Source organism: Schistocerca americana, chromosome X (genome assembly GCF_021461395.2).
Source record: "Schistocerca americana isolate TAMUIC-IGC-003095 chromosome X, iqSchAmer2.1, whole genome shotgun sequence".
In the NCBI taxonomy this organism is placed as follows: domain Eukaryota; kingdom Metazoa; phylum Arthropoda; class Insecta; order Orthoptera; family Acrididae; genus Schistocerca; species Schistocerca americana.
The window spans coordinates 814,516,463-814,543,846 of record NC_060130.1 but is presented as its reverse complement, the minus strand read 5'-3'; the positions used below and the strand labels follow the sequence as shown (position 1 = coordinate 814,543,846).

Here is a 27,384-nt window from a genome sequence, read left to right as displayed (position 1 = left end):
TTAGGTTTTCCGTGATTTCCCTAAATCGTTTCAGGCAAATGCCGGGATGGTTCCTTTGAAAGGGCACGGCCGATTTCCTTCCCAATCCTTCCCTAACCAGAGCTTGCGCTCCATCTCTAATGACCTCGTTGTCGACGGGACGTTAAACACTAACCACCACCACCACGTAACATCTGAAGTCATCAGTCCCCTAGACTTAGAACTACTTAAACCCAACTAACCTAAGGGAACCACACACATCCATGCCCGAGGCACGATTCGAACCTGCGACCGTAGCACCAGCGCGGTTCCGGACTGAAGCGCCTAGAACCGCTAGGTCACAGCGGCCGGCCAATTACTGCTTCTCTCGTTTATCACCATGAATACCACCCCAGCACGTATAAATCATCAACCGCAAACTAAAAGATTTATCTAATTATGTATACGAAGTTCTCGTGTACGACTTACAATTTCTTCCTAGAAATTTATTTCGAATCCCAAATTTTGTTTCAATTTTTCATTTTTAGACCTTTTATAAAAATATTAATAAATGCAATATATTAAACATTAAATCCGTTTCTTTTCAGTGTAAGTAACCTTGTTGCTGTATCCGGATCCCCCTCCAACTACTGCCAGGTCTGGGTGTTACTACTGAAATTCGCAGTGTTACAGAGGGTGGCCAGATGCCCTTCCTGTCGCCACCCCGAACTCCCTGGGACGGAATAAGTGTAACCTAGCTGTCTGCGTCTAGTGTAAGTCATGGAATAGCGCGAACGTCTTCAAATGTGAGTTGTGTAACTGAGGCGGAACGTGGGGACTATCCCGGTATTCACCAAGTGGGATGTGGAAAACCGCCTAAAAACCACATCCAGGCTGGCCGGCATACCGGCCATTGTGGTTAATCCGCCGAGCGGATTCGAACCGGGGTCGGCGCGCCTACCCGAGTCCAGGAAGCAGCGTATTAGCGCTCTCGGCTATCCTGGCGGGTAGTGTAAGTAACGTATGAATTGAAACTAGAGAATGTTACTGCGTAGGGCCTCGACCCCACGGCCCTCTGATTACTATTATGTCCTCTTCAAAAATGGCTCTGAGCACTATGAAACTTTACATCTGTGCTCGTCAGTCCCCTAGAACTTAGAACTACTTAAACCTAACTAACCTAAGGACATCACACACATCCATGCCCGAGGCAGGATTCGAACCTGCGACCGTATCGGTCACGCGGTTCCAGACTGAAGCGCCTAGAACCGCACGGCCACACCGGCCGGCTATGTCCTCTTCGTACTGTGCTAACCGCTCACTGGAACGTTCGCTAACAGAATTAATTCAGAACTCGTCTGAAGCGTGCGGATAATGCTTGGCCATCTGGAGCTTCGCCTTGCATCTTCTGGCCAACGAAATCAGTGACGGCGAGTAGGCGCGGTCCCAGCGCTCGCGTCCTGGAAGTTGCGAGCCGAAAAATTCTAGAATAAATGACAAGTGAGTCGTAAGCGATGTGCAAATAGTCCCAGTCGTATCCAAATCGAAATGTACGTTTACAGCAAGGTAAACAACACAGTATTACAACGACGTGTAATAGTGCTTCTGTACAGTATGCGAACTGCTTTGCCAGCCAAAGTGCTCACTTATTTAATGGGGCCGAATACGCAAAGGGCTTGTGCACGTGAATGGCATCTCTGCTGTCACGCTGTCCCCTGTGGAGGCGACTAATCGACTAATCGTCGTTGCTCGCTGGTGGGCCACTCTCGTCGCTGCTTTGGGGAGATGCAGTACATATTTTGGAAAGCCGTATGTCAGCGCAGTGCAGCGTGACTTACCTGTCCTGGGACTCGGGTGCGTGCTGCGGGCTATTCTCCGGGGCGGAGTCGGTGCTAGAAGAGGAGGAGGAGCTGGCGCTGGGTCGGTGCCCCAGGCTCTGCAGCCGCCGCCCCACCGCGCTCGTGCTGTACCTGCGGTCCCCAAGGTTCCACATTAGCTCCAGTACTACTCACATTTCACTGCCGCCTTTTGTATAAAGACGGGTATACTGCCCTCGAGAGACACACAAACAGTTACATCACTAAGATTATTTACATCCCATGAGAAAAAAGTGAACCATCCAGAAGGCACGGTCAGATGTCAATGTACACAACGTCGTCGGGTATGTAAATGATTAAATGCTAAGGTATCTGTGAGAATGGCCGCCAGAGTGCATTAGTATTCTGTGGTCCAGGCAGGGTATACAGAGTGTTACAAAAAGGTACGGCCAAGCTTTCAGGAAACATTCCTCACACACAAAGAAAGAAAATATGTTATGTGGACATGTGTCGGGAAACGCTTACTTTCCATGTTAGAGCTCATTTTATTACTTCTCTTCAAATCACATTAATCATGGAATGGAAACACACAGCAACAGAACGTACCAGCGTGACTTCAAACACTTTGTTACAGGAAATGTTCAAATTGTCCTCCGTTAGCGAGAATACATGCATCCATCCTCCGTCGCATGGAATCCCTGATGCGCTGATGCAGCCCTGGAGAATGGCGTATTGTATCACAGCCGTCCACCATACGAACACCAAGAGTCTCTACATTTGGTACCGGGATTGCGTAGACAAGAGCTTTCAAATGCCCCAATAAATGAAAGTCAAGAGGGTTGAGGTCAGGAGAGCGTGGAGGCCGTGGAATTGGTCCGCCTCTACCAATCCATCGGTCACCGAATCTGTTGTTGAGAAGCGTACGAACACTTCGACTGAAATGTGCAGGAGCTCCATCGTGCATGAACCACATGCTGTGTCGTACTTGTAAAGGCACAAGTTCTAGCAGCACAGGTAGAGAATCCCGTACGAAATCATAATAACGTGCTCCATTGAGCGGAGGTGGAAGAACATGGGGCCTAATCAAGACATCACCAACAATGCCTGCCCAAACGTTCACAGAAAATCTGTGTTGATGACGTGATTGCACAGTTGCGTGCGGATTCTCGTCAGCCCACACATGTTGATTGTGAATATTTACAATTTGATCACGTTGGAATGAAGCCTCATCCGTAAAGAGAACATTTGCACTGAAATGAGGATTGACATATTGTTGGATGAACCATTCGCAGAAGTGTACCCGTGGAGGTCAATCAGCTGCTGATAGTGCCTGCACACGCTGTACATGGTACGGAAACAAGTGGTTCTCCCATAGCACTCTCCATACAATGAGCTCTAACATGGAAATTTAGCGTTTCCGGACACATGTCCACATAACATCTTTTGTTCATTTGTGTGTGAGGAATGTTTCCTGAAAGTTTGGCCGTACCTTTTTGTAACATCCTGTATAAGGCGCGTGGACAGCGTCACATGTCGAGTGGTCACGAAGGTGGTGTCTACTCGTGTCAGACAGCGTTATCGGAACTTGACAACGTCTCGATGTCGGTCTCAATGTGGGTTGGGTTGTTTGGAGGAGAAGCCCAGACAGCGAGGTCATCGGTGTCATCGGATTAGGGAAGGACGGGGAAGGAAGTCGGCCGTGACCCTTCAAAGGAAGCATCCCGGCACATGCCTGGAGCGATTTAGGGAAATCACGGAAAACCTAAATCAGGATGGCCGGACGCAGGATTGAACCGTCGTCCCCCCTAATGAGAGTCCAGTGGTTCTCAATGTGGCCGATTGGTCAAGTTGTGCAGTATCCAGGTTTCTGGGGTATTTGGACACGAAAACGGCTCAATATAGGACTGCATGGTAACGTGAGGACTAGCCTACTTACCGTCACGGTTGCAGACAACAGCGTGTAACCACCACGAGGGAGCCGGTCGGTGTGGCCTAGCGGTTCTAGGCGCTTCAGTCTCGAACCGCGCGACCGCTACGGTCGCAGGTTCGAATCCTGCCTCGGGCATGGATGTGTGTGATGTCTTTAGGTTAGTTAGGTTTAAGTAGTTCTAAGTTCTAGGGGACTGATGGCCTCAGATGTTAAGTCCCATTGTGCTCAGAGCCATTTGAACCATTTTTGAACCACGAGGGAGGGGCGCCGTTTTGTGCACTCAGGACATTGCTACCCCATCACATCTGCGCTCACCATCTAAAAACGAGTAATGGACTCCCTACGACATTCTGTGTCGAACCGCACTATCGGTCGGAGACTGACTGTAGCCCGACTGGGGAACTATCGTTCTCTCTGAAGGCTGCCTTTATCGCTACGACACGGACAGTTGCATCTGGAGTGCTGTCGAGATCAGTAAGCGTGGACTGCTGACGAACGGCACCTGCGAGTACGGCACCGACCTAGAGGGAGATCCCATTCTGTCAATGGTTTCGAGAGTCCGCCCCAGTAGCTGAGTGGTCAGCGTGACAGACTGTCAATCCTAAGGGCCCGGGTTCGATTCCCGGCTGGGTCGGAGATTTTCTCCGCTCAGGGACTGGGTGTTGTGTTGTCCTAATCATCATCATTTCATCCCCATCGACGCGCAGGTCGCCGAAGTGGCGTCAAATCGAAAGACCTGCACCAGGCGAACGGTCTACCCGACGGGAGGCCCTAGCCACACGACATTTCCAATGGTTTCGAGAGACATAGCGGTCTTACACCTGGCAACGAGATGCGTCATGCGTCAGGTGTGGCACAGGTAGTAGTGACTGTTGTCACTGACGGCACAATGGTAAGTCGCGGTCATACTGTATGTTGTCCTGTTTGTCTCATGCAACTGTATCCTTGTCCCATTATTTTGAGAGGACTGCGCTCGTCCACACCTGGCACTTGTCTCTGTGAGCTGTGTGGCCAGCAAGATCCCAAAATCTGTCCCGAATAAAGCCCGTGTGACACCAGCTCAGATGTCAACTCTGTCCCTTTGCCAGTATCCGGGATATCGAGGACCAGTTGCAACATTACTCAGGAGATGGTACAACGGCTTTATGACACCATTTCCAACCGAATCGGTGAATGCAGTCATGTCAGAAAGGGCTCAAAGTCATAGTCAGAAGTTCTTTGTAAATTTGACTCTATTTTGTAATCACTGAAATAACGACGCATAACCTCTCAACCCGCGTAGTTATTGCGTTTTTTCCTTCCCTTTTTCCTTCGCTTTTTTGTCAGACAGTGCAGTCAGTCACAGCTGTGAAGTATGACGGATCTTCGTGCCAGGTTCCCGATGTTAGAGGCCACTTTCAGTACCAGTACTATGGAAAACAAAAAAAATTGAAAATGTATACAAAGATTCAACCCCTCCCATCCTCTGGGCACGTGGCAAGGCTTATGCCGAGGTCATTCGGAAAGGGCTATTGTTCTCGTATTCTCAGGTCAAATCACTTTCCCTCTTCCCAAGCGCCTGCAGGAATCGAGCTCCCCTCTTTTTTTTGTGTTTTTTTTTCTTTTTTTTTTACTATCCCAGTGATGTGTTGTGTGTTAAGGCACTATTGTTCTAGTACGCCGAAGTCACTGGACGCTGTCTTCTTCCCCACCCCCCTTTTTACTATCCCAGTTGTGTGTGTTTCGTCATTAATTTGTACTCTGTGGTGAAAGGAATATGCTTGTTTTGGGAGGTATTTCCTATAAACAACAATAACAAATGAATGGTTCAAATGGCTCTGAGCACTATGGGACTTAACTGCTGAGGTCATCAGTCCCATAGAACTTAGAGCTACTTAAACCTAACTAACCTAAGGACATCACACACATTCTTGCCATAGGCAGGATTCGAACCTGCGACCGTAGTAACAAATGAATATCAGGTTGATTATTAACAATAATATCCACCTCTCCAGCTCATTTTATTTTGTTCCTGTATTCCCACTGTCCACGATTCGCTACCATACAGGACCAAGTACAATCTCTTCACCCCCACCTCCATCTTAATATAAATACAACTGCGCAAGCATTTTCATACACACTTTCTTTACTATAGTGAAAGAATCACCATTTTTACTATCCGGACTGTGTAAGTTTCGACATTCATTTGCGCTGTCTAGTGAAAAGTGTTCTGGGAGGTATATCTCATAAATAATAACAAATGAATATCAGGTTTATTAATAATAATAATAATATTGACCCCTCCCCTCTTCTTCACCATTCGAGTTGTGTACACTGTCGTCAGATGGAACATCGGCAGCAGAGCTGTTATGTTTAGAAAATGGAGGCAAATGTCACCATAATTACTGAGACAGAGCACTTTGGCACTATGTAGTGCAGTGTAGTGCAGTTCCCGGGGAGATTAAAGTCTGTTGGCGGGAGGATGTCTGCAGGCTGATAAAACAATAATACACGTTTGGCAATGGTATCTTTCTCGGTCACTAAAATCGGTATGTCTTCTAGAAAAAGAAATGTTCGCCGGCCGAAGTGGCCGTGCGGTTAAAGGCGCTGCAGTCTGGAACCGCAAGACCGCTACGGTCGCAGGTTCGAATCCTGCCTCGGGCATGGATGTTTGTGATGTCCTTAGGTTAGTTAGGTTTAACTAGTTCTAAGTTCTAGGGGACTAATGACCTCAGCAGTTGAGTCCCATAGTGCTCAGAGCCATTTGAACCAAAAAGAAATGTTCTCAACTGACTAGTGCCGCCAGCAAAGCCCTGCCGCACAATAAAGTACTTGAAAATCGAAACCATTTCCCGTTACGTAAATAAACAAACAGCACAGTCTGATATGGTAAGAAATCTGTGTTTAACAATTTCCCCAATGCAATAAGTACATACTTACTATATTATCCCTGCTTATTTAGTGTGTGACGATACGGTGGCGAATCACAGAAACATTAGCCGTCACTCAACAACGGGCGACCCCACCCAGACGACGGCCAGACTACTGCCACTGCCACTACAGCACCGCTCGCTCTGTCTATTGCTGCCGTAACACGCCCGCGGCATATCACGCAAGCAATCAGTCGCGCTCTAAACACTCTCCCTGCCACAACAGAGGACAGGAATTTGGTAGAGATAATGTACATTATTAAAACGCAGTCCTCTGGTGCCCACACACGACCTGTCGGCAAGGTGGCTCGAGAGAAAATGTTGTCACAGCCTCCAGCCACTCCTCTCCCCTGGGAAAGAGACCGAAACGCAGGGCCGGCATTGGGACAACGTATGCCGAGGTCAGTGGCCAATAAGACGCCGGCTGTATGCTGCCATCGTCTACCTCGCATCGCGCCACCGGGATCGCCGGGCTACGTGCGAGAGACGTTCGATCGGCTGGCCAACGCCCTGTCGCGACCTACCCCAATGGAGAATACGATGCTGTCGGCTAGCTCGTGAGTCCGTAGCACTCTGTCGACTCAGCAGAGCGCAGCGTGTGATTTCCGAGATGTCGAGGATGGAGTGACGCCGCTGCGTGGGCAGAGAGAGCATTTACTCCACGAAAGAAGTTAGCTACAAAACGCCTCTGGAAGGTGTACTGCTACACAAACCAACTTGTGTGTATCATTATTCAAAATAGTTCAAATGGCTCTGAGCACTATGGGACTTAACATCTGAGGTCATCAGTCCCCTAGAACTTAGAACTACTTAAACCTAACTAACCTAAGGACATCACGAACATCTACGCCCGAGGCAGGATTCGAACTTGCGACCGTAGCGGTCGCGCGGTTCCAGACTGTAGCGCCTACAACCGCTCGGCCACTCCGGCCGGCTGTATCATTATTACATCAGTACTACAGTAGTGCTATATTTGTATATGTTTCGTACTCGAAAGGATGTTATTATCGCCCATTCCCCGAAGTTTTTACGATATCTATTTTCTCACGTGGTATTACAGTGGCGATGACTTTAATGCGTAAGTGCGAAACTGATTCCCACCTAGTTACTAGTAGCGAAATCTGCATCTGTATACTCAACCTAATCAAAAATATCGGGACACTTTCACAGCACTATTCTGGCCACGAAAACTGACAACGGTCGGGAGAGCGGTGTGCTGACCACACGCATCCAGTGACGCCTGTAGGCTCAGGATGACACTACAGTCTGTCAGTACCATTGGGCCTTCCGAGACCTGTTCGGACGGAGTTTATTTCCACAGCACCATGCTGGCTGCGAACACCATGAAGTGGCTGGCTGCACTCTCGCCGGCGGATCTCTAAAAACAACAATCGTCTAACACCACACTGGGCTCCAGATGATGCAAGGCGAAAGACCGTGCGTGGGAGTGATACATTGATATTAACGAGCCATCATTCTGCCTTACTGTCCCTTGAGAGATTCTTCTGTATAAAGGAATCTGACTGATCTAAGCAATAAGTCAAACAAAAAAGTAAGAAATGAAAATGGTAATTTCCTTTACAAATAAGCTGTCTCGACGTTGCACATTATATGTCGTAAAAAGTTATATCTTTTGTCAAGCTCCGCGAAAATCGGCATCATTTCCCGAAACGAATCATGCAGGCAATAAATAGTTCCAGTTTAGACCCGTACGGGCAGGTATGCGTAGGTATTCTACGGCAGTTTAATGGCAATAGTGTAGTGAGGACTGCGAACACACAGCTGTTTGTTTTTATTGTTAGAGCAGTACGAACTCTGATATAAACAGTGAAAAGCGGCACGTATTACCGTCAGGTTACATCGACATGTACGGAAATGTTTCATGAACTCGAATGAGAATCTGTGGAGGGAAGACGACGTTCTTTTCGTGAAGCATTCTTGACGAAATTAAGAAAACAGGCATTCACTACTGGTGGCACAATGACACTACTGCCGCCAAAGTTTCTTGAAGACAATATAAGAGAAATTAGTGCTAGTATGGACACATATAGGCAGTCGTTTATCCCTCACTCTATTTGCGAGCGGAACAAGAAAAGGAACGACTAGTAGCTGTACAAGGTACCCTCCACCAACCACTGCACGACGGATCGCGGAATGTAGTTGTGCTCTATAACTCAGGAGTCGTAGCTGGAACTGAGGCCATGATCAAGAGAAAGTTATAGGTGATCACTTGCCTGCCACGACCAGCCACAAGTAGGGTACTCACGTTACCGCCCTCGACCAGACAATCTCAGCCGGCCGCTGTGACCGAGCGGTTCTAGGCGCTTCAGTCCGGAACCGCGCTGCTGCTACGGTCGCAGGTTCGAATCCTGCCTCGGGCTTGGATGAGTGTGATGTCCTTAGGTTGGTTAGGTTTAAGTAGTTCTAAGTTCTAGGGGACTGATGACCTCAGATGTTGAGTCCCATAGCGCTCAGAGCCATTTGAATCACACAATCTCAGCGGCTCCCATCTGCCATACAGCTACATGCTTAGCAGAGTGCAGTTAGCACCGCATGAGATTTCTACGATGTGTTGGTGCTCTGGAAGTATTACGGCAATAGGCGTTGATCGTGCATGTAGTCCCAGTATGTCGGTATTGACTACACGGATTAACAGATCTAAGGAGATCACGAACAGCATTATCCCTGATGCTGTTATCGCCGAACTATACGCTTAACAGCAAATCGATGAACCACATCTTCGTGCTCAAAACTCTAATCACGTTTTGCAGTGGGCTAGAGACGGGTGCTGCGAAAAGTTTGATATTTTCAGTCTCGATATTGTAGTATCGTGGCCTAACGGTATTGCCGGAGCCGCCACCTCCAAGATTCCCGCAGGTGGGGCGAGCGGCGCTTTGAACATCGGCACCAATGAAGACCGCCGGGACGGCGGGCACCCGTGCACCAGTCTTCTAGTTCGAGATCGGTTCCAGTTCGAGATTACTACTAGCTGATACTTGGTGTCGAGAATTACACACGGCTTCTGATACCTCTACCGGCAAACACTCAGTGTAATTAGCCGCACGTCCGTGTCGGACCTGTGCGTATAGCTAGGCGCGTCTGCTATAAGTTGTCAACAGTGTAGCATTCCTTCATCCACAAGTTGAGTACAATATATTTGTTTAAAGTTCCTTTGTGTCAGCTAATGTTCTGCTTGTCTGTCCAGATTCCTACGGCGACAGATCCTTTGGCCGCGTGCCACCATTTATCATAAACAGCGAGAACGTAACATTTGTATCTTCACAACATAACGGTTACCAATCCGCATTGTAACATTTGACGAGGAACTTTGTCGAATCCACGACACCAGATCGCTTTATTTTCTTTGTCGCCTACCCTTTATTCGTTTCTGGACATGTTTGTTTGCGCTTTTACCATTTTTGCTTGTGGATATTTCTGTTTCAGATCCGTGCTTGCCATTTTTGTTCAGTTTACTTGTTTGTCCTGCGACACATTGATTTTTAGATTTAGTATTTTTTGTTTCGCTACGGCTACCCTACCGCCCCAAGCCCCACGTATGACTGCCTCGCACTTAGTGCCGCCAAAATTGCGAGCGCCTATGGTACCGACGATCGATCTCATACAGCTTCTTCAGTTAAGACGCAACAAATGATGCACCTTACTGAGATGGTGGGCTCCATTCAAATGCAGATGGAAGATAATGAGACTAACAATCAAGTCAAAACAAATTGCAAAACGATTTAGAAAAGATATCTGAATTGTGCGAAAAGTGGCAGTTGAGCCTAAATAACGAAAAGTGTGAGGTCATCCACATGAGTGCTAAAAGGAACTCCATAAACTTAGGTTACACGATAAATCATTCTAATCTAAAAGCCGTAAATTCAACTAAATACCTAGGTATTACAATTACGAACAACTTAAATTGGAAAGAACACATAGAAAATGTTGTGGGAAGGCTAACCAAAGGCTGCGTTTTATTGGCACGACACTTAGAAAATGTAACAGACCTACTAAGGAGACTGCCTACACTACGCTTGTCCGTCCTCTTTTAGAATGACTGCTGCGTGGTGTGGGATCCTTACCAGGTAGGACTGACGGAGTACATCGAAAAAGTTCAAAGAAAGGCAGCACTTTTTGTATTATCGCGAAATATGGGAGAGAGTGTCACAGAAATGATACAGGATTTGGGCTGGAAATCATTAAAAGAAAGGCGTTTTTCGTTGCGATGGAATCTTCTCAAGAAATTCCAATCACCAACTTTCTCCTCCGAATGCGAAAATATTTTGTTGCCACCGACCTACATAGGGCGGAACGATCACCACGATAAAATAAGGGAAATCAGAGCTCGTACGGAAAGATATAGGTGTTCATTCTTTGAGAATTGTGAAGGTGGTTCGATGAACCCTCTGCCAGGCACTTAAATGTGATTTGCTGAGTATCGATGTAGATGTAGATGTAACTGCCACCAACTACGGCAGCACCACAACTTACGAGGGTCGTTCAATAAGTACATTCTTTTAAAAAGCCATTAACACACGTAGACAAACGTCCTTGTTGGTGCTTCATATCTGATGTTTGTTCTGTAATGTTACTGAATTAAAGTCAGTGGTAGGGAAGCTGGTGCACTACATCCACTTTACTCCGAATGCAGCTCATGTTGCGACACCGTTGTCCCACCTTCGCCGCACGAATGTACGTTTTGTGTTGTCCGAGGAATGTGACGTTGGTTTTCGGCGCTTCAAAGACGCTTCGCTCAGTGATCATTGCCTACGTCATTTTGACCCTTCCAAACTTGTGGTGTTGGCCGTGGATGCTTCTTATTACGGAGCTGGTGTTGTATTCTCGCTCAAGATTCATTCTGCTGACAGACTGACACCCTTCGCCTCTAAATTGCTTAACAAAGCTCGGAGCAATTATTCGCAAATGGAGGAGAAGGCTCTTGCGATCATCTATGCAGTGACTAAATTTCATCAGTATTTGTACAGAAGAAAGTTCTACTTGGTCACTGACCGCAAGCTTTTGCAGTCGCTTTTAACCCGGCCGAGCCTATTCCGAATCGCACTGCGCAGAAATTGCACCGTTGGCCTCTCATTTTATCGCACTACCAATAAGAGGTAATGCACAGGTCCACATCCAAGCAAGCCAATGCAGACACGATTTCGCGTATTCCCTCGGGACCGTATGCGGGCTTCGACGCATCAGAAGCATCTCGGAGCCACGTGGATGCACAGAACTCACATGTGCTTGACCAGTTTCCATTAGATCACCGCAAGATCACACAGGTCACGGCAGCTGATCCGGACTTGCAGATTCTGTTGCACTATGTCCGCACTGTGAAACAAATTGTTAGCCGACGCTTCACCGATACTTTGCAAGTCGGCATGACTTTTCTGTGCTACGGGGTATCCTGTTCCCACGCACCGAATCTGAGCAATCGCGTGTGGTGATTCCGAAGGTTATGTTCTTGGCTCGCTTCATAAAGGTCACTGGGGTGTGGTCCGCACCAACCAATTAGCACACGGTTTCTCATCGACTTGCAAATACAGCAGATGAGTTCTCCGTGCCACACTTGAGCGAAACGCCAGGCAGCTCCTCAGCGGTTCTTTGATTGGTAGAAGCCCGAAGCCCCTTGGCAGCGCTTGCATTTTGGTTTTACTGGGCCCTGCTGGAACACTCGTTGGCTGATTGTCGTCGACGCAAATAGCAGGTTTCGTTTAGTGATTCCCATGCACTATAAGACGGTACATTGCACCCTTCAAATCTTGCAGTCCGTATTTTGCCTCGAGGATCTGCCAGTGTTGTTTGTGATTGACAATAGACCTCAGAATGTGTCTGCAGAATTCGAGGACGTCTGTGCAATCGATGAGATTCGTCACATCACCAGCCTGCCTTTTCATCATCTACAGTCCAAAGGAGAAGCGGAATGCTTCGCTCGCACTTTTAGGCGGCAGATGGATAAACTCTGCACCCACGACGGGCGGGAGCGAGCTTTGCTGCTCTTCTCGTCCTGCCGCTCCCGCCTCGCATCGGCGCATCACTACCAGAGTTACTTCACGGACGGCGCCACCACAACTTGCCCCAGTTGCTGCACCCACCGCTGTGGTCGACGCTTACTCCGCCCGCTCCGGCAAGGTATCATATTAATGATCCAAGCTTTTTCGGATCATACAGCGGTCGAAAGCGCTGGTAACGCGGCATCGTCGCAAAGCTACTTGGCAACTGCATGTTTTTGATACAGGGTCCAGGCGGAGGTGCTCTGAGCACTATGGGACTTAACTACTGTGGTCATCAGTCCCCTAGAACTTAGAACTACTTAAACCTAACTAACCTAAGGACATCACACACATCCATGCCCGAGGCAGGATTCGAACCTGCGACCGTAGCAGTTGCGCGGTTCCGGACTGTGCGCCTAGAACCGCTAGACCACCGCGGCCGGCGTCCAGGCGGAGCCGGCCGCTGTGGCAGAGTGGTTCTAGGCGCTTCAGTCCGGAACCGCGCGACCGCTACGGTCGCTGGTTCGAATCCTGCCTCGGGCATGGATGTGTGTGATGTCCTTAGGTTAGTTTGGTTTAAGTAGTTCTAAGTTCTAGGGGACTGATGACCTCAGATCTTAAGTCCCATAGTGCTCAGAGCCATTTGAACCATTTGGTCGAGGCGGATTGTAGCGACGCCACCTGAATCAACTTCGCACCTGTAAATTGCGTGATCCTGCCACTGATTCTTTGTTCCCAGACTCGTTGCCTGCCCAGATGATGCAGCCTGCATCCTCTCCATCTACCTGGGGGTCTTGTGCATCGCCAGGAACTGGCACTGAACCGACAGACCTGGGCCTGACGCCTCGTACGGCGCCATGCGGACAGCAGACATCCACAGGCGTTGGTCGCCTCCTCTCTGTGGCTGGTCATTGAGACGCCGTAGCGGTTCGGCCACCAGAAGACCTCGCACCGTCGCAGCCTGTAGCGGTATACCTTCCGCCTCGCTTCTCGGCTGGCGTTCTAGGACGGTCTCGAGGCGACTGCCAGGTCGCGGGCAGGATCTCGGAACCAGCCGCAGCTTCGGCTCCTGTCTTCTCCCCCCGCAATGTCGTTGCAGCAGCTGTCACTAAACGGCGATGGTCAAGAGGTTCAGTGGGCGGGCGGGAGGAGTGTCAAAAATTTCTGTGGATTCCACAAGTGTCATTTTGAACATTGCCACCAACAAAGAACCTCCCAGCCGCTGACCAATGAAGACCTCCAGGACGGTGTTACGAGTGCTGGACACCTGGGTACTACTCTTCAACTTCAAGATCGCTGTTAGTTCAGCATTACTTCTAGTTGCTGCCGATCATTACACAGAGTTGTTGATAGTTAGCTCTACTGGCAACATTCAGTGTATTTAGACCCTACTTATAGGTAGCTAGTCCACAGCTCGTGATCTTGCGATAGCGTTCTCGCTTCCAGCGCACGGTGTCCCGGGTTCGATTCCCGGCGGGGCAGGGATTTTTCTTGCCTCGAGATGACTGGGTGTTGTTGTGTCGTCATCATCATCATTCATACGGTCGGAGGAAAGCAATGGCAAACCACCTCCACTAGGACCTTGCCTAATACAAGCAGTGCGGGTCTCCCACATCGCCCCTACTCTCCTCGGAGTATGGGACCACATCATCAACAGCTAGCCACGTCTGCGACAAGTTGTCAATAGTGTAGCATTTCTTCACCACAACTTGAGTACAATGTATTTATTTAAAATGCACTTGTGTAAACTAGTCTTTTGTTTGCCTGTCCAGATTCCTACGACGAGAGATCGTTGGCCACTTTCCACCTATTTATCACAAGCAGCGAGGACATAACATTTGGCTCCTCGGAACATAATGGTTACCGACTCACATCACAACACATATAAGATTTCAACGTTTGTTTTAACACTACAAGATTCTGGATAGTGGGAAAAAATGTTTCCCCAGCTAAAATACAGCACCTGTGTATAATACCCATGTCGTCTGTGTTAGCAATCTCCCCCTAACTTACAGGCATATACACTCCTGGAAATGGAAAAAAGAACACATTGACACCGGTGTGTCAGACCCACCATACTTGCTCCGGACACTGCGAGAGGGCTGTACAAGCAATGATCACACGCACGGCACAGCGGACACACCAGGAACCGCGGTGTTGGCCGTCGAATGGCGCTAGCTGCGCAGCATTTGTGCACCGCCGCCGTCAGTGTCAGCCAGTTTGCCGTGGCATACGGAGCTCCATCGCAGTCTTTAACACTGGTAGCATGCCGCGACAGCGTGGACGTGAACCGTATGTGCAGTTGACGGACTTCGAGCGAGGGCGTATAGTGGGCATGCGGGAGGCCGGGTGGACGTACCGCCGAATTGCTCAACATGTGGGGCGTGAGGTCTCCACAGTACATCGATGTTGTCGCCAGTGGTCGGCGGAAGGTGCACGTGCCCGTCGACCTGGGACGGGACCGCAGCGACGCACGGATGCACGCCAAGACCGTAGGATCCTACGCAGTGCCGTAGGGGACTGCACCGCCACTTCCCAGCAAATTAGGGACACTATTGCTCCTGGGGTATCGGCGAGGACCATTCGCAACCGTCTCCATGAAGCTGGGCTACGGTCTCGCACACCGTTAGGCCGTCTTCCGCTCACGCCCCAACATCGTGCAGCCCGCCTCCAGTGGTGTTGCGACAGGCGTGAATGGAGGGACGAATGGAGACGTGTCGTCTTCAGCGATGAGAGTCGCTTCTGCCTTGGTGCCAATGATGGTCATATGAGTGTTTGGCGCCGTGCAGGTGAGCGCCACAATCAGGACTGCATACGACCGAGGCACACAGGGCCAACACCCGGCATCATGGTGTGGGGAGCGATCTCCTACACTGGCCGTACACCACTGGTGATCGTCGAGGGGACACTGAATAGTGCACGGTACATCCAAACCGTCATCGAACCCATCGTTCTACCATTCCTAGACCGGCAAGGGAACTTGCTGTTCCAACAGGACAATGCACGTCCGCATGTATCCCGTGCCACCCAACGTGCTCTAGAAGGTGTAAGTCAACTACCCTGGCCAGCAAGATCTCCGGATCTGTCCCCCATTGAGCATGTTTGGGACTGGATGAAGCGTCGTCTCACGCGGTCTGCACGTCCAGCACGAACGCTGGTCCAACTGAGGCGCCAGGTGGAAATGGCACGGCAAGCCGTTCCACAGGACTACATCCAGCATCTCTACGATCGTCTCCATGGGAGAATAGCAGCCTGCATTGCTGCGAAAGGTGGATATACACTGTACTAGTGCCGACATTGTGCATGCTCTGTTGCCTGTGTCTATGTGCCTGTGGTTCTGTCAGTGTGATCATGTGATGTATCTGACCCCAGGAATGTGTCAATAAAGTTTCCCCTTCCTGGGACAATGAATTCACGGTGTTCTTATTTCAATTTCCAGGAGTGTATATAAAACTATAGGCAGATACAGAATTACCCTAACACACGTTGCCGATGTGTAACACTGGATTCCATAACACATGAATCGTTCTAAACTTTACAATTCCAATCGCTTGGTAGTAATTACCAACTAATATGAGTGTGCTTACTTCCTTCTAACCTGTTGAACTTTTTGCTCCATTTGTGAGGGGAACAAGAAATATTACAATAAGCTACGTGGTTCTGACAAAGCAGTAATATTTTAGTGAGACAGATATACATACAACAGCTGTGCTATTTTTGTACCACAGATTGTCATCTCCATGCAGCCTTCAGAAAACATCTTTACCCCCTTCCAGCTAACAAATGCATTCCTATCTGCGGGCAGGAAATCACACACACACACACACACGCGCACACACACAAAATATATATATATATATATATATATATATATATATATATATATATATATATATAATGTTCACATCTTATTTCATTTTCTTGCATGGTGGTGTATATTTCATTTCTCCTCTGGCTAGTGGCTGTTAACCTTGCATGTGATAGGCATATTAAGACAGGTCACCCTTGCAAATGAATACGACGTGGACATTAGGAACACCATATACAGAATCTCTCCAACCTTTTGGGTCGAATTGAAACGAGTGATAGTGGGCCCACAAGCGATTATATTGAGATAGGGAACCAATGGTCGGAAATGCGTATTTATTGTGTTATAGGCATACGCAGCATTCATGGCACAACAACAATGTAGCTCATAGTAATTGTTGAAATTAACGACCGCCAGTCTCAGTGCATGCATGACAGTGGCGAACTGAGTTCTTCTGTACTCTCTATGACAAATAATTCTTTACATAACCCCACAGGAAAAAGTCCATAGATGTGAAACACTGCAGTCGCACTGGCCGTGGGACAGAACCTCCCCTTCCAATCCAGTGTTGGGGTACATGTTGTTCAGGTGTTTGCAGACTTCAACACTGAAGTGGGCTGGTGCACCATTGTGTTGAAACCATATCCTTTCACAGACAAGACGTACAGTCTCCGAGAACTGTGGCAACACGTCCAGAATCACCAAGTAACATGGACCTGTCAAATGGAGAGGTAGCAAGTAAGGTCCTATCAGATGTTTGTAGGCAATGCCGACTCATACTCTGACAAGGAATGGTTGCTTGTGGCCACTGATGTGGGTGGCTTGGGAATTTTCCTGACTCCAGACGTGGTTGTTGTGGCTGCTGAGAACACCATCATGGGTGAATGAGACCTCATCCATGAACAATACAAACTGTATGAAGCTCGGCACTACAGCACTGCTGTGGATAATCCATTGACAGAAGCGAATGCAGAGCTCAGTGCTTGCACATGTTCTTTATGGTAGCGTGTAATACAAGTTCCACCAGTACTCTTCACACTGTATCCTTCAAAGGGTGCATTTTACACTCAAGATGATTAGTGTTTATTGCTGGGTTGTCAGACACACACGAAGTACAATCTCCTCTAAGTCTGGTATTTTGACATGGCAGGAACCTTGGCTGGCTCTCTTTGGTGTGGACAACCCCATCTTTGGTAGCTCTGCATCCCCAGCGATGAATTTGTTCCAATTAGAATCACACCTGTTAGGAAAGCGTTATTTGTACATTTGTGTTGCTTTATGGGCACTACATCCTGACACACAGTACTTTAAATGCATGTCTGCCAACTCTGGTGACGAGTAACATTCCATCTTTGACTGTGCGTCATGCACTGGACACAGTAACACACATCACTGTTGATGCATGACAAGCTCTAAGATGCAATGGACAACTGACACCGCCGGCCGCGGTGGTCTAGCGGTTCAGGCGCTCAGTCCGGAACCGCGCGACTGCTACTGTCGCAGGTTCGAATCCTGCCTCGGGCATGGATGTGTGTGATGTCCTTAGGTTAGTTAGGTTTAAGTAGTTCTAAGTTCTAGGGGACTGATGACCATAGATGTTAAGTCCCATAGTGCTCAGAGCCATTTGAACCATTTGAACAACTGACACCAGGCATAGCGGTGTGCATACAGCAGAGGTTAATGCGCTGGTGTGATTCGTGCTGTGGTTACGTGACCCACGTGCTATGAGCTAAGTTGTGTATGGTGTGTCAGTATGGAGATCAGGTGTGTTGTTGTTTATTACCTACTACCCGTTCCAGTGTACAACAGACATTCAGGACTTTTGCGAGAGTGTGAACGAATTGTATGTGCTGTTGCAATACATCCACTGAGACTGGCAGTTGTTGCTTTGAACAGTTACAATGAGTTACACTGTTGATATGCAGTGTACGCTGTGTATGTCCACAACACAATAAATATGCATTTCCGACCATTGGTTCCCTGGCCCAGTATAATCCTTCGTGGACCCACTGTCACCTGTTTCAATCTGACCCAAAAGGTTTGGGACACCCTGCATAACATAACTATTTAGAATGTAAAGGAGAGAAATAAAGTATGTGTGCAGACGGAGAGAAGACATTCCTGAGAAAGGGTGCGAAAATTGGATTCAGAACATCATATAATATAAAAACACGAGTGTGCCACAACTTGCCGCACACGAATAACACATATGGGAAATATAGGGTCTATAAAAGATCATGCTGTGACTGCAAGCTATATTGGCCAGAAAGGCAATTCCTTTGACGAACAGCAAAAATTTTTACATACAGTTGGAAAGTATAAATGGTTAGGTAGTTCAGAATAACAGGAGACATATACACTACTGGCCATTAAAATTGCTACACCAAGAAGAAATGCAAATGATAAACGGACATTCATTGGACAAATATATTATACTAGAACTGACATGTGATTACATTTTCACGCAGTTTGGGAGCATAGATCCTGAGAAATCAGTACCCAGAACAACAACTTCTGGCCGTAATAACGGCCTTAATACGCCTGGGCATTGAGTCAAACAGAGCTTCGATGGCGTGTACAGGTAAAGCTGCTGATGCAACTTCAACACGATACCACAGTTCATTCAGATTAGTGACTGGCGTATTGTGCCGAGCCAGTTGCTCGGCCACCATTGACCAGACGTTTTCAATTGGTGAGAGATCTGGAGAATGTGCTGGCCAGGGCAGCAGTCGAACATTTTCTGTATCCAGGAAAGCCAGTACAGGACCTGCAACATGCCGTCGTGCATTATTCTGCTGAAATGTAGGGTTTCGCAGGGATCGAATGAAGGGTAGAGCCACGGGTCGTAACACATCTGAAATGTAACGTCCACTGTTCAAAGTGCCGTCAGTGCGAACAAGAGGTGACCGAGACGTGTAACCTATGGCACCCCATACCATCACGCCGGGTGATACGCCAGTATGGCGATAACGAATACACGCTTCCAATTTGCGGTCACCGCGATGTCGCCAAACACGGACGCGACCATCATGATGCTGTAAACAGAACCTGGATTCATCCGAAAAAATGACGTTTTGCCATTCGTGCACCCAGGTTCGTCGTTGACTACACTATCGCAGGCGCTCCTGTCTGTGACACAGCGTCAAGGGTAACCGCAGCCATGGTCTCCGAGCTGATAGTCCATGCTGCTGCAAACGTCGTCGAACTGTTCGTGCAGATGGTTGTTGTCTTTCAAACATTCCCATCTGTTGACTCAGGGATCGAGACGTGGCTGCACGATACGTTACAGTCATGCGGATAAGATGCCTGTCATCTCGACTGCTAGTGATACGAGGCCGTTGGGATCCAGCACGGCGTTCCGTATTACCCTCCTGAACCCACCCATTCCATATTCTGCTAACAGTCATTGGATCTCGACCAACGCGAGCAGCAATGTCGCGATACGAGAAACCGCAATCGCGATAGGCTACAATCCGACCTTTATCAAAGTCGGAAACGTGATGGTACGCATTTCTCCTCGTTACACGAGGCATCACAACAACGTTTCACCAGGCAACGCCGGTCAACAGCTGTTTGTGTATGAGAAATCGGTTGGAAACGTTCCTCATGTCGGCACGTTGTAGGTGTCGCCACCGGCGCCAACCTTGTGTGAATGCTCTGAAAAGCCAATCATTTGCATATCACAGCATCTTCTTCCTGTCGGTTAAATTTGGCGTATGTAGCACGTCATCTTCGTGGTGTAGCAATTTTAATGGCCAGTAGTGTATTACGAAACGCAAGGAGCTGGATAAACTCCTCAATGAGCAGAATCAGTTTGCAACAAATTCATATTTTAACATTACGACGAACTACTTAGTTAAAGTAATCGTTGCGCTCTACATGTACGCTCCTGCTAAAGATGAGGCCTCCCTGCAACCGAATACTGCACTGTGCCGTTTGGGCTGCGTCTACACTTCCTAACATATTTAAGCTAACGTAAACACTTCGCAGCCGGCAGAAGAGTGACAGCCAGCTGCAGGAGAAAACTACCCTGGTCATCTCTTGAAAGCTTATGGGCAATGGCGTAAACATCTAGCAACATGAATGGCAGCGCCATCAGGCATCGGAAATATACACGGGTGGTATATCACTTTAACAAGGTCAATTTACTCCACCATGTGGGGAATGACTGGTGCAGAGTACAGCAAGCATAGCTTTAAACAACCAAAGACAAAACTTTTGTAGAATGTCCTGTCCTTTCACTACTGAAGCACATAAATATGGCATCATCCCACACTGCCCACAGCTAGCACGTGGATCACAGCGTCACAGGTTCGATTCCCGACCGGGTAGGAGATTTTCTTTGCCGGGGAACTGGTTCAAATGGCTCTGAACACAATGGGACTCAACTGCTGAGGTCATTAGTCCCCTAGAACTTAGAAATAGTTAAACCTAACTAACCTAAGGACATAACAAACATCCATGCCCGAGGCAGGATTCGAACCTGCGACCGTAACGGTGTTGCGGTTCCAGACTGCAACGCCTTTAACCGCACGGCCACTTCGGCCGACCCGGGGAACTGGGTGTTTGTGTTGTCCCCATCATCATCATCATCATCATAATCATCATCATCATCATTCGTGACAATGGCTAGATTGGACTGTGTAGAAGTTGGCAGTTTGTACGGGCGCTGATGACCGCGCAGTTGAGCGCCCCACAAGCCAGTCATCATCATCATAATCCCACACCATTATCAAGTGCTTACGTTGAAGTCCTGCAGCTTCTGCCACAAATTCAAATTAATCCCTGTCTATAATGCCTTACCGATGAATATCTGTAGGTCAGTGCAGCAAGGAATTATAATAGATATGTGACAGAATCATATATTTTTCCATTTCATAGACCCAAACACAGCATCATGCCGCTACTAACATAATCGAGTGTACATGGTACTTCTGGAGTGCTATCCTCATATAGCACAGCCCTTGTAAACAGATGACAGAAACTCAATTGTTTAACTGCAACCATCAAAGATTCTACACTCCTGGAAATTGAAATAAGAACACCGTGAATTCATTGTCCCAGGAAGGGGAAACTTTATTGACACATTCCTGGGGTCAGATACATCACATGATCACACTGACAGAACCACAGGCACATAGACACAGGCAACAGAGCATGCACAATGTCGGCACTAGTACAGTGTATATCCACCTTTCGCAGCAATGCAGGCTGCTATTCTCCCATGGAGACGATCGTAGAGATGCTGGATGTTGTCCTGTGGAACGGCTTGCCATGCCATTTCCACCTGGCGCCTCAGTTGGACCAGCGTTCGTGCTGGACGTGTAGACCGCGTGAGACGACGCTTCATCCAGTCCCAAACATGCTCAATGGGGGACAAATCCGGAGATCTTGCTGGCCAGGGTAGTTGACTTACACCTTCTAGAGCACGTTGGGTGGCACGGGATACATGCGGACGTGCATTGTCCTGTTGGAACAGCAAGTTCCCTTGCCGGTCTAGGAATGGTAGAACGATGGGTTCGATGACGGTTTGGATGTACCGTGCACTATTCAGTGTCCCCTCGACGATCACCAGTGGTGTACGGCCAGTGTAGGAGATCGCTCCCCACACCATGATGCTGGGTGTTGGCCCTGAGTGCCTCGGTCGTATGCAGTCCTTATTGTGGCGCTCACCTGCACGGCGCCAAACACGCATACGACCATCATTGGCACCAAGGCAGAAGCGACTCTCATCGCTGAAGACGACACGTCTCCATTCGTCCCTCCATTCACGCCTGTCGCGACACCACTGGAGGCGGGCTGCACGATGTTGGGGCGTGAGCGGAAGACGGCCTAACGGTGTGCGGCACCGTAGCCCAGCTTCATGGAGACGGTTGCGAATGGTCCTCGCCTATACCCCAGGAGCAACAGTGTCCCTAATTTGCTGGGAAGTGGCGGTGCGGTCCCATACGGCACTGCGTAGGATCCTACGGTCTTGGCGTGCATCCGTGCGTCGCTGCGGTCCGGTCCCAGGTCGACGGGCACGTGCACCTTCCGCCGACCACTGGCGACAACATCGATGTACTGTGGAGACCTCACGCCCCACGTGTTGAGCAATTCGGCGGTACGTCCACCCGGCCTCCCGCATGCCCACTATACGCCCTCGCTCAAAGTCCGTCAACTGCACATACGGTTCACGTCCTCGCTGTCGCGGCATGCTACCAGTGGTAAAGACTGCGATGGAGCTCCGTATGCCACGGCAAACGGGCTGACACTGACGGCGGCGGTGCACAAATGCTGCGCAGCTAGCGCCATTCGACGGCCAAAACCGCGGTTCCTGGTGTGTCCGCTGCGCCGTGCGTGTGATCATTGCTTGTACAGCCCTCTCGCAGTGTCCGGAGCAAGTATGGTGGGTCTGACACACCGGTGTCAATGTGTTCTTTTTTCCATTTCCAGGAGTGTATATACTACTGATGCAGGATGAATGCATGTAACAGATGTTATCCCGCTATAAATACACATAATCCAATTACGCTATTTTGGTGCATCAGCATCCTGCAGAGCTCCCCACTGTCTGAAGTAGGTACTGAGTAGCACCCGTAAGATGCATCCACCCTCATTAAGTGCGAGATATAGTTCAGAAAAGATAAACGACATACTATGTTCAGCAATTTTATTTAGGGTGGATTTGTCATGTGCTTCTTCCATGAATGTTGTTGGGTGTGGCTCCACCTGCACCAAGTCTGGGGTAATAATCGGGGTGGATCCATCCATGCAAAAATTCCAGGATAGTGTTACCGATGGAACCACCCACATATGATTCAAGGTAGCATCTGTGAATGGATCCACCCGTGGTAGGTCTGGGAGGTAGGGTGGGGCCCACCACAGGAAGCCGACATACCAAAACAGTGTAATTGAGTTATGTGTATTTACAAAGGGATAATGTCAGTTTTTCAAACATCAACATTATTTCCATTTGTTACTCCTGGATCTTTAGTGTATATTGAGTGCTACAAAATTCCTGTTAGACTTCTAGGGGTTGTAAAAGGGACATAGTAGATGACGTTTTGATCAGGTACCCATGTCCGGAAATGTACCATTTGGATTTAGAATCAGGTTGAGCATCAAATCACTTTGAAATCTCCTGCTTCACGATATGCAAACAAGGCGAGACGAGGACGTCATTGCAGTTCAAGTTGTTATTACGACAGCATATAACACCTTTGTCTGACTGCAACAATGGTTGTGAGAAATTGGTGCACTCGAAACTAAGAGGGTTGGCTGTAGTGCTCCATGGACGCACTGCACTCTTGATATTGAAGAGCATGTCCTTCATCACATGAGAAACATTGCCCATGCCGTGTACTCATACAGAACATAAATCAGCGCTCATTGTCTCCACTGTGCGCTTATCATGAAGTGGGAGATTTGAAAGCGATCCGATCATCAAACTGATTTCACTTCCCAATGGCATGTTTCTGGACATGAGTTCCTTATCAACACTTCATCTAAGTCCCCTCTACAACCCCTTGTAGAAGCCTGTAATACGTTTTTTGAATCTCCCTGTAAATATATAGAAGCTTTTATGGCTGCAGTTAATCGTCTGGGTCTATATCATCCAGTTACAAGTACTATACCATGTGTGGACAACAGTCCAAAGGTACCATGTACACCCAGTTATGCTAATAGCAACTCAATGCTTTATTTGGGTGTATGACATGGAAAAACGCATGACTGTGTCACATACAAATTATAATTCCTTGCCTACACTGATTTACAGATATTCGTAAAAAAGGCATTATACACAGGGAGCAACTTGAATTTGTGGGAGAAGCTACAGGACTTTAACGCAAACACCAGATATTTGTGTGGGATGATGCAACATGTATGTGCTTCAATAGTGGAGGGACAGGGCATTCTACAGACGTGACGCCAAGACAGAACTCCCATGCTCCCATAACGTGAGTAGTACCTCTTAACATCAGACCACGACTTCTGTGTGCAAGAGGAAGGCTACCAGGGAAGCGATATTCTAATTGCAATCAATGAATAGGTTGTTAGTTCGCCCTTGGCTAATGCTCATGGTTAACTCACAAAGGAATTACAGACATTAGCTACATTTCAACACTGATTGAAATCAATAGGGAAAATTAAAAATTTGTGCCACACCAGGATGCGAACACGGGTCTTCTGCTTAATAGGCAGATACTCTGACCACTTTTTTTTTTTTTTTTTTTGTAATCTCATTTTGTTCGTTATAGTTCATTGCAATTGTTCGTGGCGGACGTCCCCTGACGCCCATTTAAGGTCATTATTGATCCATTCACTCAGTTTTTTTATTACAGAGGGCAGCTTACCCTCTGACCGAACACGCTGAGCTACCGTGCCGGCTGCCACTAAGCCATTCCGACACAGCGGTCATCGCGATTGCGCAGGCGACCGTAGCACGCCTCCCGTCAGATCCAAATTCACAATTTACCCGCACACTACGAACGTAGTGCTCCTTGCCCATTATCCTCATTGCTCGTGGCATTTCGCCGAGTCCTGTGAGAGTTCGAGCTTGGTGTGCATCTGCACTGGAGAAATCATTTGCCAGCTCGCCGTAACGATACTGGGTCAGTCACGTAAGATGTAACACGCCTTTTGTTTCTTGAATGGTTACACATATCGAAACGTGGTTTTCGGCAAATGTTGGAGCGTCGAGTATCACGTATTTTTTTGTTTGGTTAATCTTTTTAGTGCTGTTATCAACGGAGATACCGAAGCAAGTACGTTTTTTAAAACGGCGCACGGTACGGCCCATCACGCGCTCCATGATAATGCGTGCCAAAGTGGGAGGCCCCCCGCGTACTACGAAGTGAAACAGCGACATGCTGACGCGTGATGTCTTTCTTAGGAATTGTAACTGGGGACGAAACTGAGTCTCTTAACACCAACTAGAAATGAAGAAAATATGGAACGGAGCAATTATTCGTCATGCAAACCAAAGATGTTCGGAATACAGTCATCAGAAGAGAAGGTTATGTTGATTCTCATTTGCGACAAAAAAAAAAAGGCATCACCATTGAGCATTTTACGCCGCGACGGTTAGTGCTTCAGCTGGCCGGAGTCGCCGAGCGGTTCTAGGTGCTTCAGTCCGGAACCGCGTGACCGCTACGGTCGCAGGTTCGAATCCTGCATGGGGCATGGATATGTGTGATGTCCTTAAGTTAGCTAGGTTTAAGTAGTTCTAAGTTCTAGGGGACTGATGACCTCAGATGTTAAGTCCCATTGTGCTCAGAGCCATTTGAACCATTATTGAAACCATTTAGTGCTTCATTCTCAGACCTCATTTTAGGCTATAAACAAATCGAAAAGTTGAAGATTCCAGTCTGTAAGTACTGTTGCAAGATGAAAATGCACAGACTCATACTATGGTGCAACAATTACGCCAATAATGGCTCTAAAGTTTGAGTGCCTTCGGCAGATATTAGTAGTTGTGCTTTCGTGTAAGACGCCAGCGCTGGATCCGACGTCGGAAATACAAGCTTCTATCGAGACATAGGCAACGGCCCATTGGTAAGTGGTGTGTAGGTTTTAATTAATCAAGACGAGTTACGAGCGGCTAGAACCGATACGCCAGCTGCCATAGTCTGACGAACGGTTGTGACTGATCCAGCCCTGTTATCTCTTGGCATCCCTGTTGCTTGTTATTGTCCTGTTATGGATTTTTAGTAGAATGTTTCTTAAATTTCGTGCGTGTTTTTTCTCTGTGTAAGAAATTTATTCTCTAGTTTTGTAACTAAGTGTAGATTCTGGCAGTGAGTGGCGCACAAATTACTCACTTATTTGTTTTGAAGCGCCAGGGACCGTTCGTTTTGAGCCTAATAAGCGTCACTCCTACAGACGTCTGGCACACAAATGGAAAGCGACATGTTACGTATTCTGTGTTTTCTCAGTAGTATATTTCTTAAACATCGTTACGTGTTTTTTCTATTTAAAAGAAGTAATTTCGCGTTTTTGTTACTGTAAAGTGTTGTTAAGCGTTCCGTAGTGTAGTTTTCATTTCTGCTGAACAGCCAGCTTCAGAGCTCATAAGGTGTTAGTCTCCACTGGGGACACGTCAGGAGGTCAACAAGTTCGATTTCTAGGTTTCTGCCTGTGCTTGTATAGCCAGTTCGTTATTAAGTTGGTAATACTGGGATGGGTAAGATGAGTGCATGCTGTGTGCGGACGCAGAGGAGCTGGCCGCATTCGCGAACAGGTAATGTCTTTTGGGCTACAGTCAGTCATCTTCCGGCTGCTGACTCGTGGGTGTAAGCGGTAGCGGAGAATCTGGCGCGTTGCCCGAGACAGCTCAGCTGTGACTTGTTTCGCCCACGGGCTCTGCTACCGGGGCACCACCTAGTGTACCCGAAGCGGTGGATGCGCTCTCACAGGAGGATAAGTGACGGGTGGAAACGCATTGCCGGCCGGGGTGCCCGACCGGTTCTAGGCGCTAAAGTCTGGAACCGCGTGACCGCTACGGTCGCAGGTTCGAATCCTGCCTCGGGCATGGATGTGTGTATTGTCCTTAGGTTAGTTAGGTTTAAGTAGTTCTAAGTTCTTGGGGACTGATGACCTCAGTAGTTAAGTCTCATAGTGCTCAGAGCCATTTGAACCATTTGGAAACGCATTCGCGACGCTGGAGACGGAGGGCCAGTGTGCAAACTGAGCGCCTGGCCTCGTCTATTCACCCTATGAGTGGACAGGTGGCCGCTCCTCGAACGGGATCTGTCCAGGCACACAGGGAGAGATGTTTACTAGTTCTCGGGAGCTCCAAAGTTGGGCGCGTTATGGAGCCCCTTTAGGTAGATAGTGTTCAGGGTCGCAAGGCGAGCCATTGTGCACTCGGTATGTCACCCGAGTTGTGGAGGGGGCCTTGCCTGCAGCTGTAGAACGTGCAAGATGCAGTCATCTGCAAGTTGTGGCTGACGTCAGTCTGTCGCTTGGGTTCCGAGACCATCTTCAG

The 27,384-nt window shown here is 48.2% G+C and overlaps 1 protein-coding gene across 1 annotated transcript in view; it reads right to left on the bottom strand.

The window, feature by feature from the left end:
* The window catches only part of LOC124556333 (sodium-dependent transporter bedraggled), a 446,423-nt gene that overhangs the window by 166,597 nt on the left and 252,442 nt on the right, over positions 1–27,384 (bottom strand). Inside the window, exon 7 of the mRNA XM_047130303.1 lies at positions 1,797–1,928. Within this exon, the coding sequence (XP_046986259.1) occupies positions 1,797–1,928 (132 nt within the window). The remainder of the gene's footprint in view (positions 1–1,796; positions 1,929–27,384) is intronic.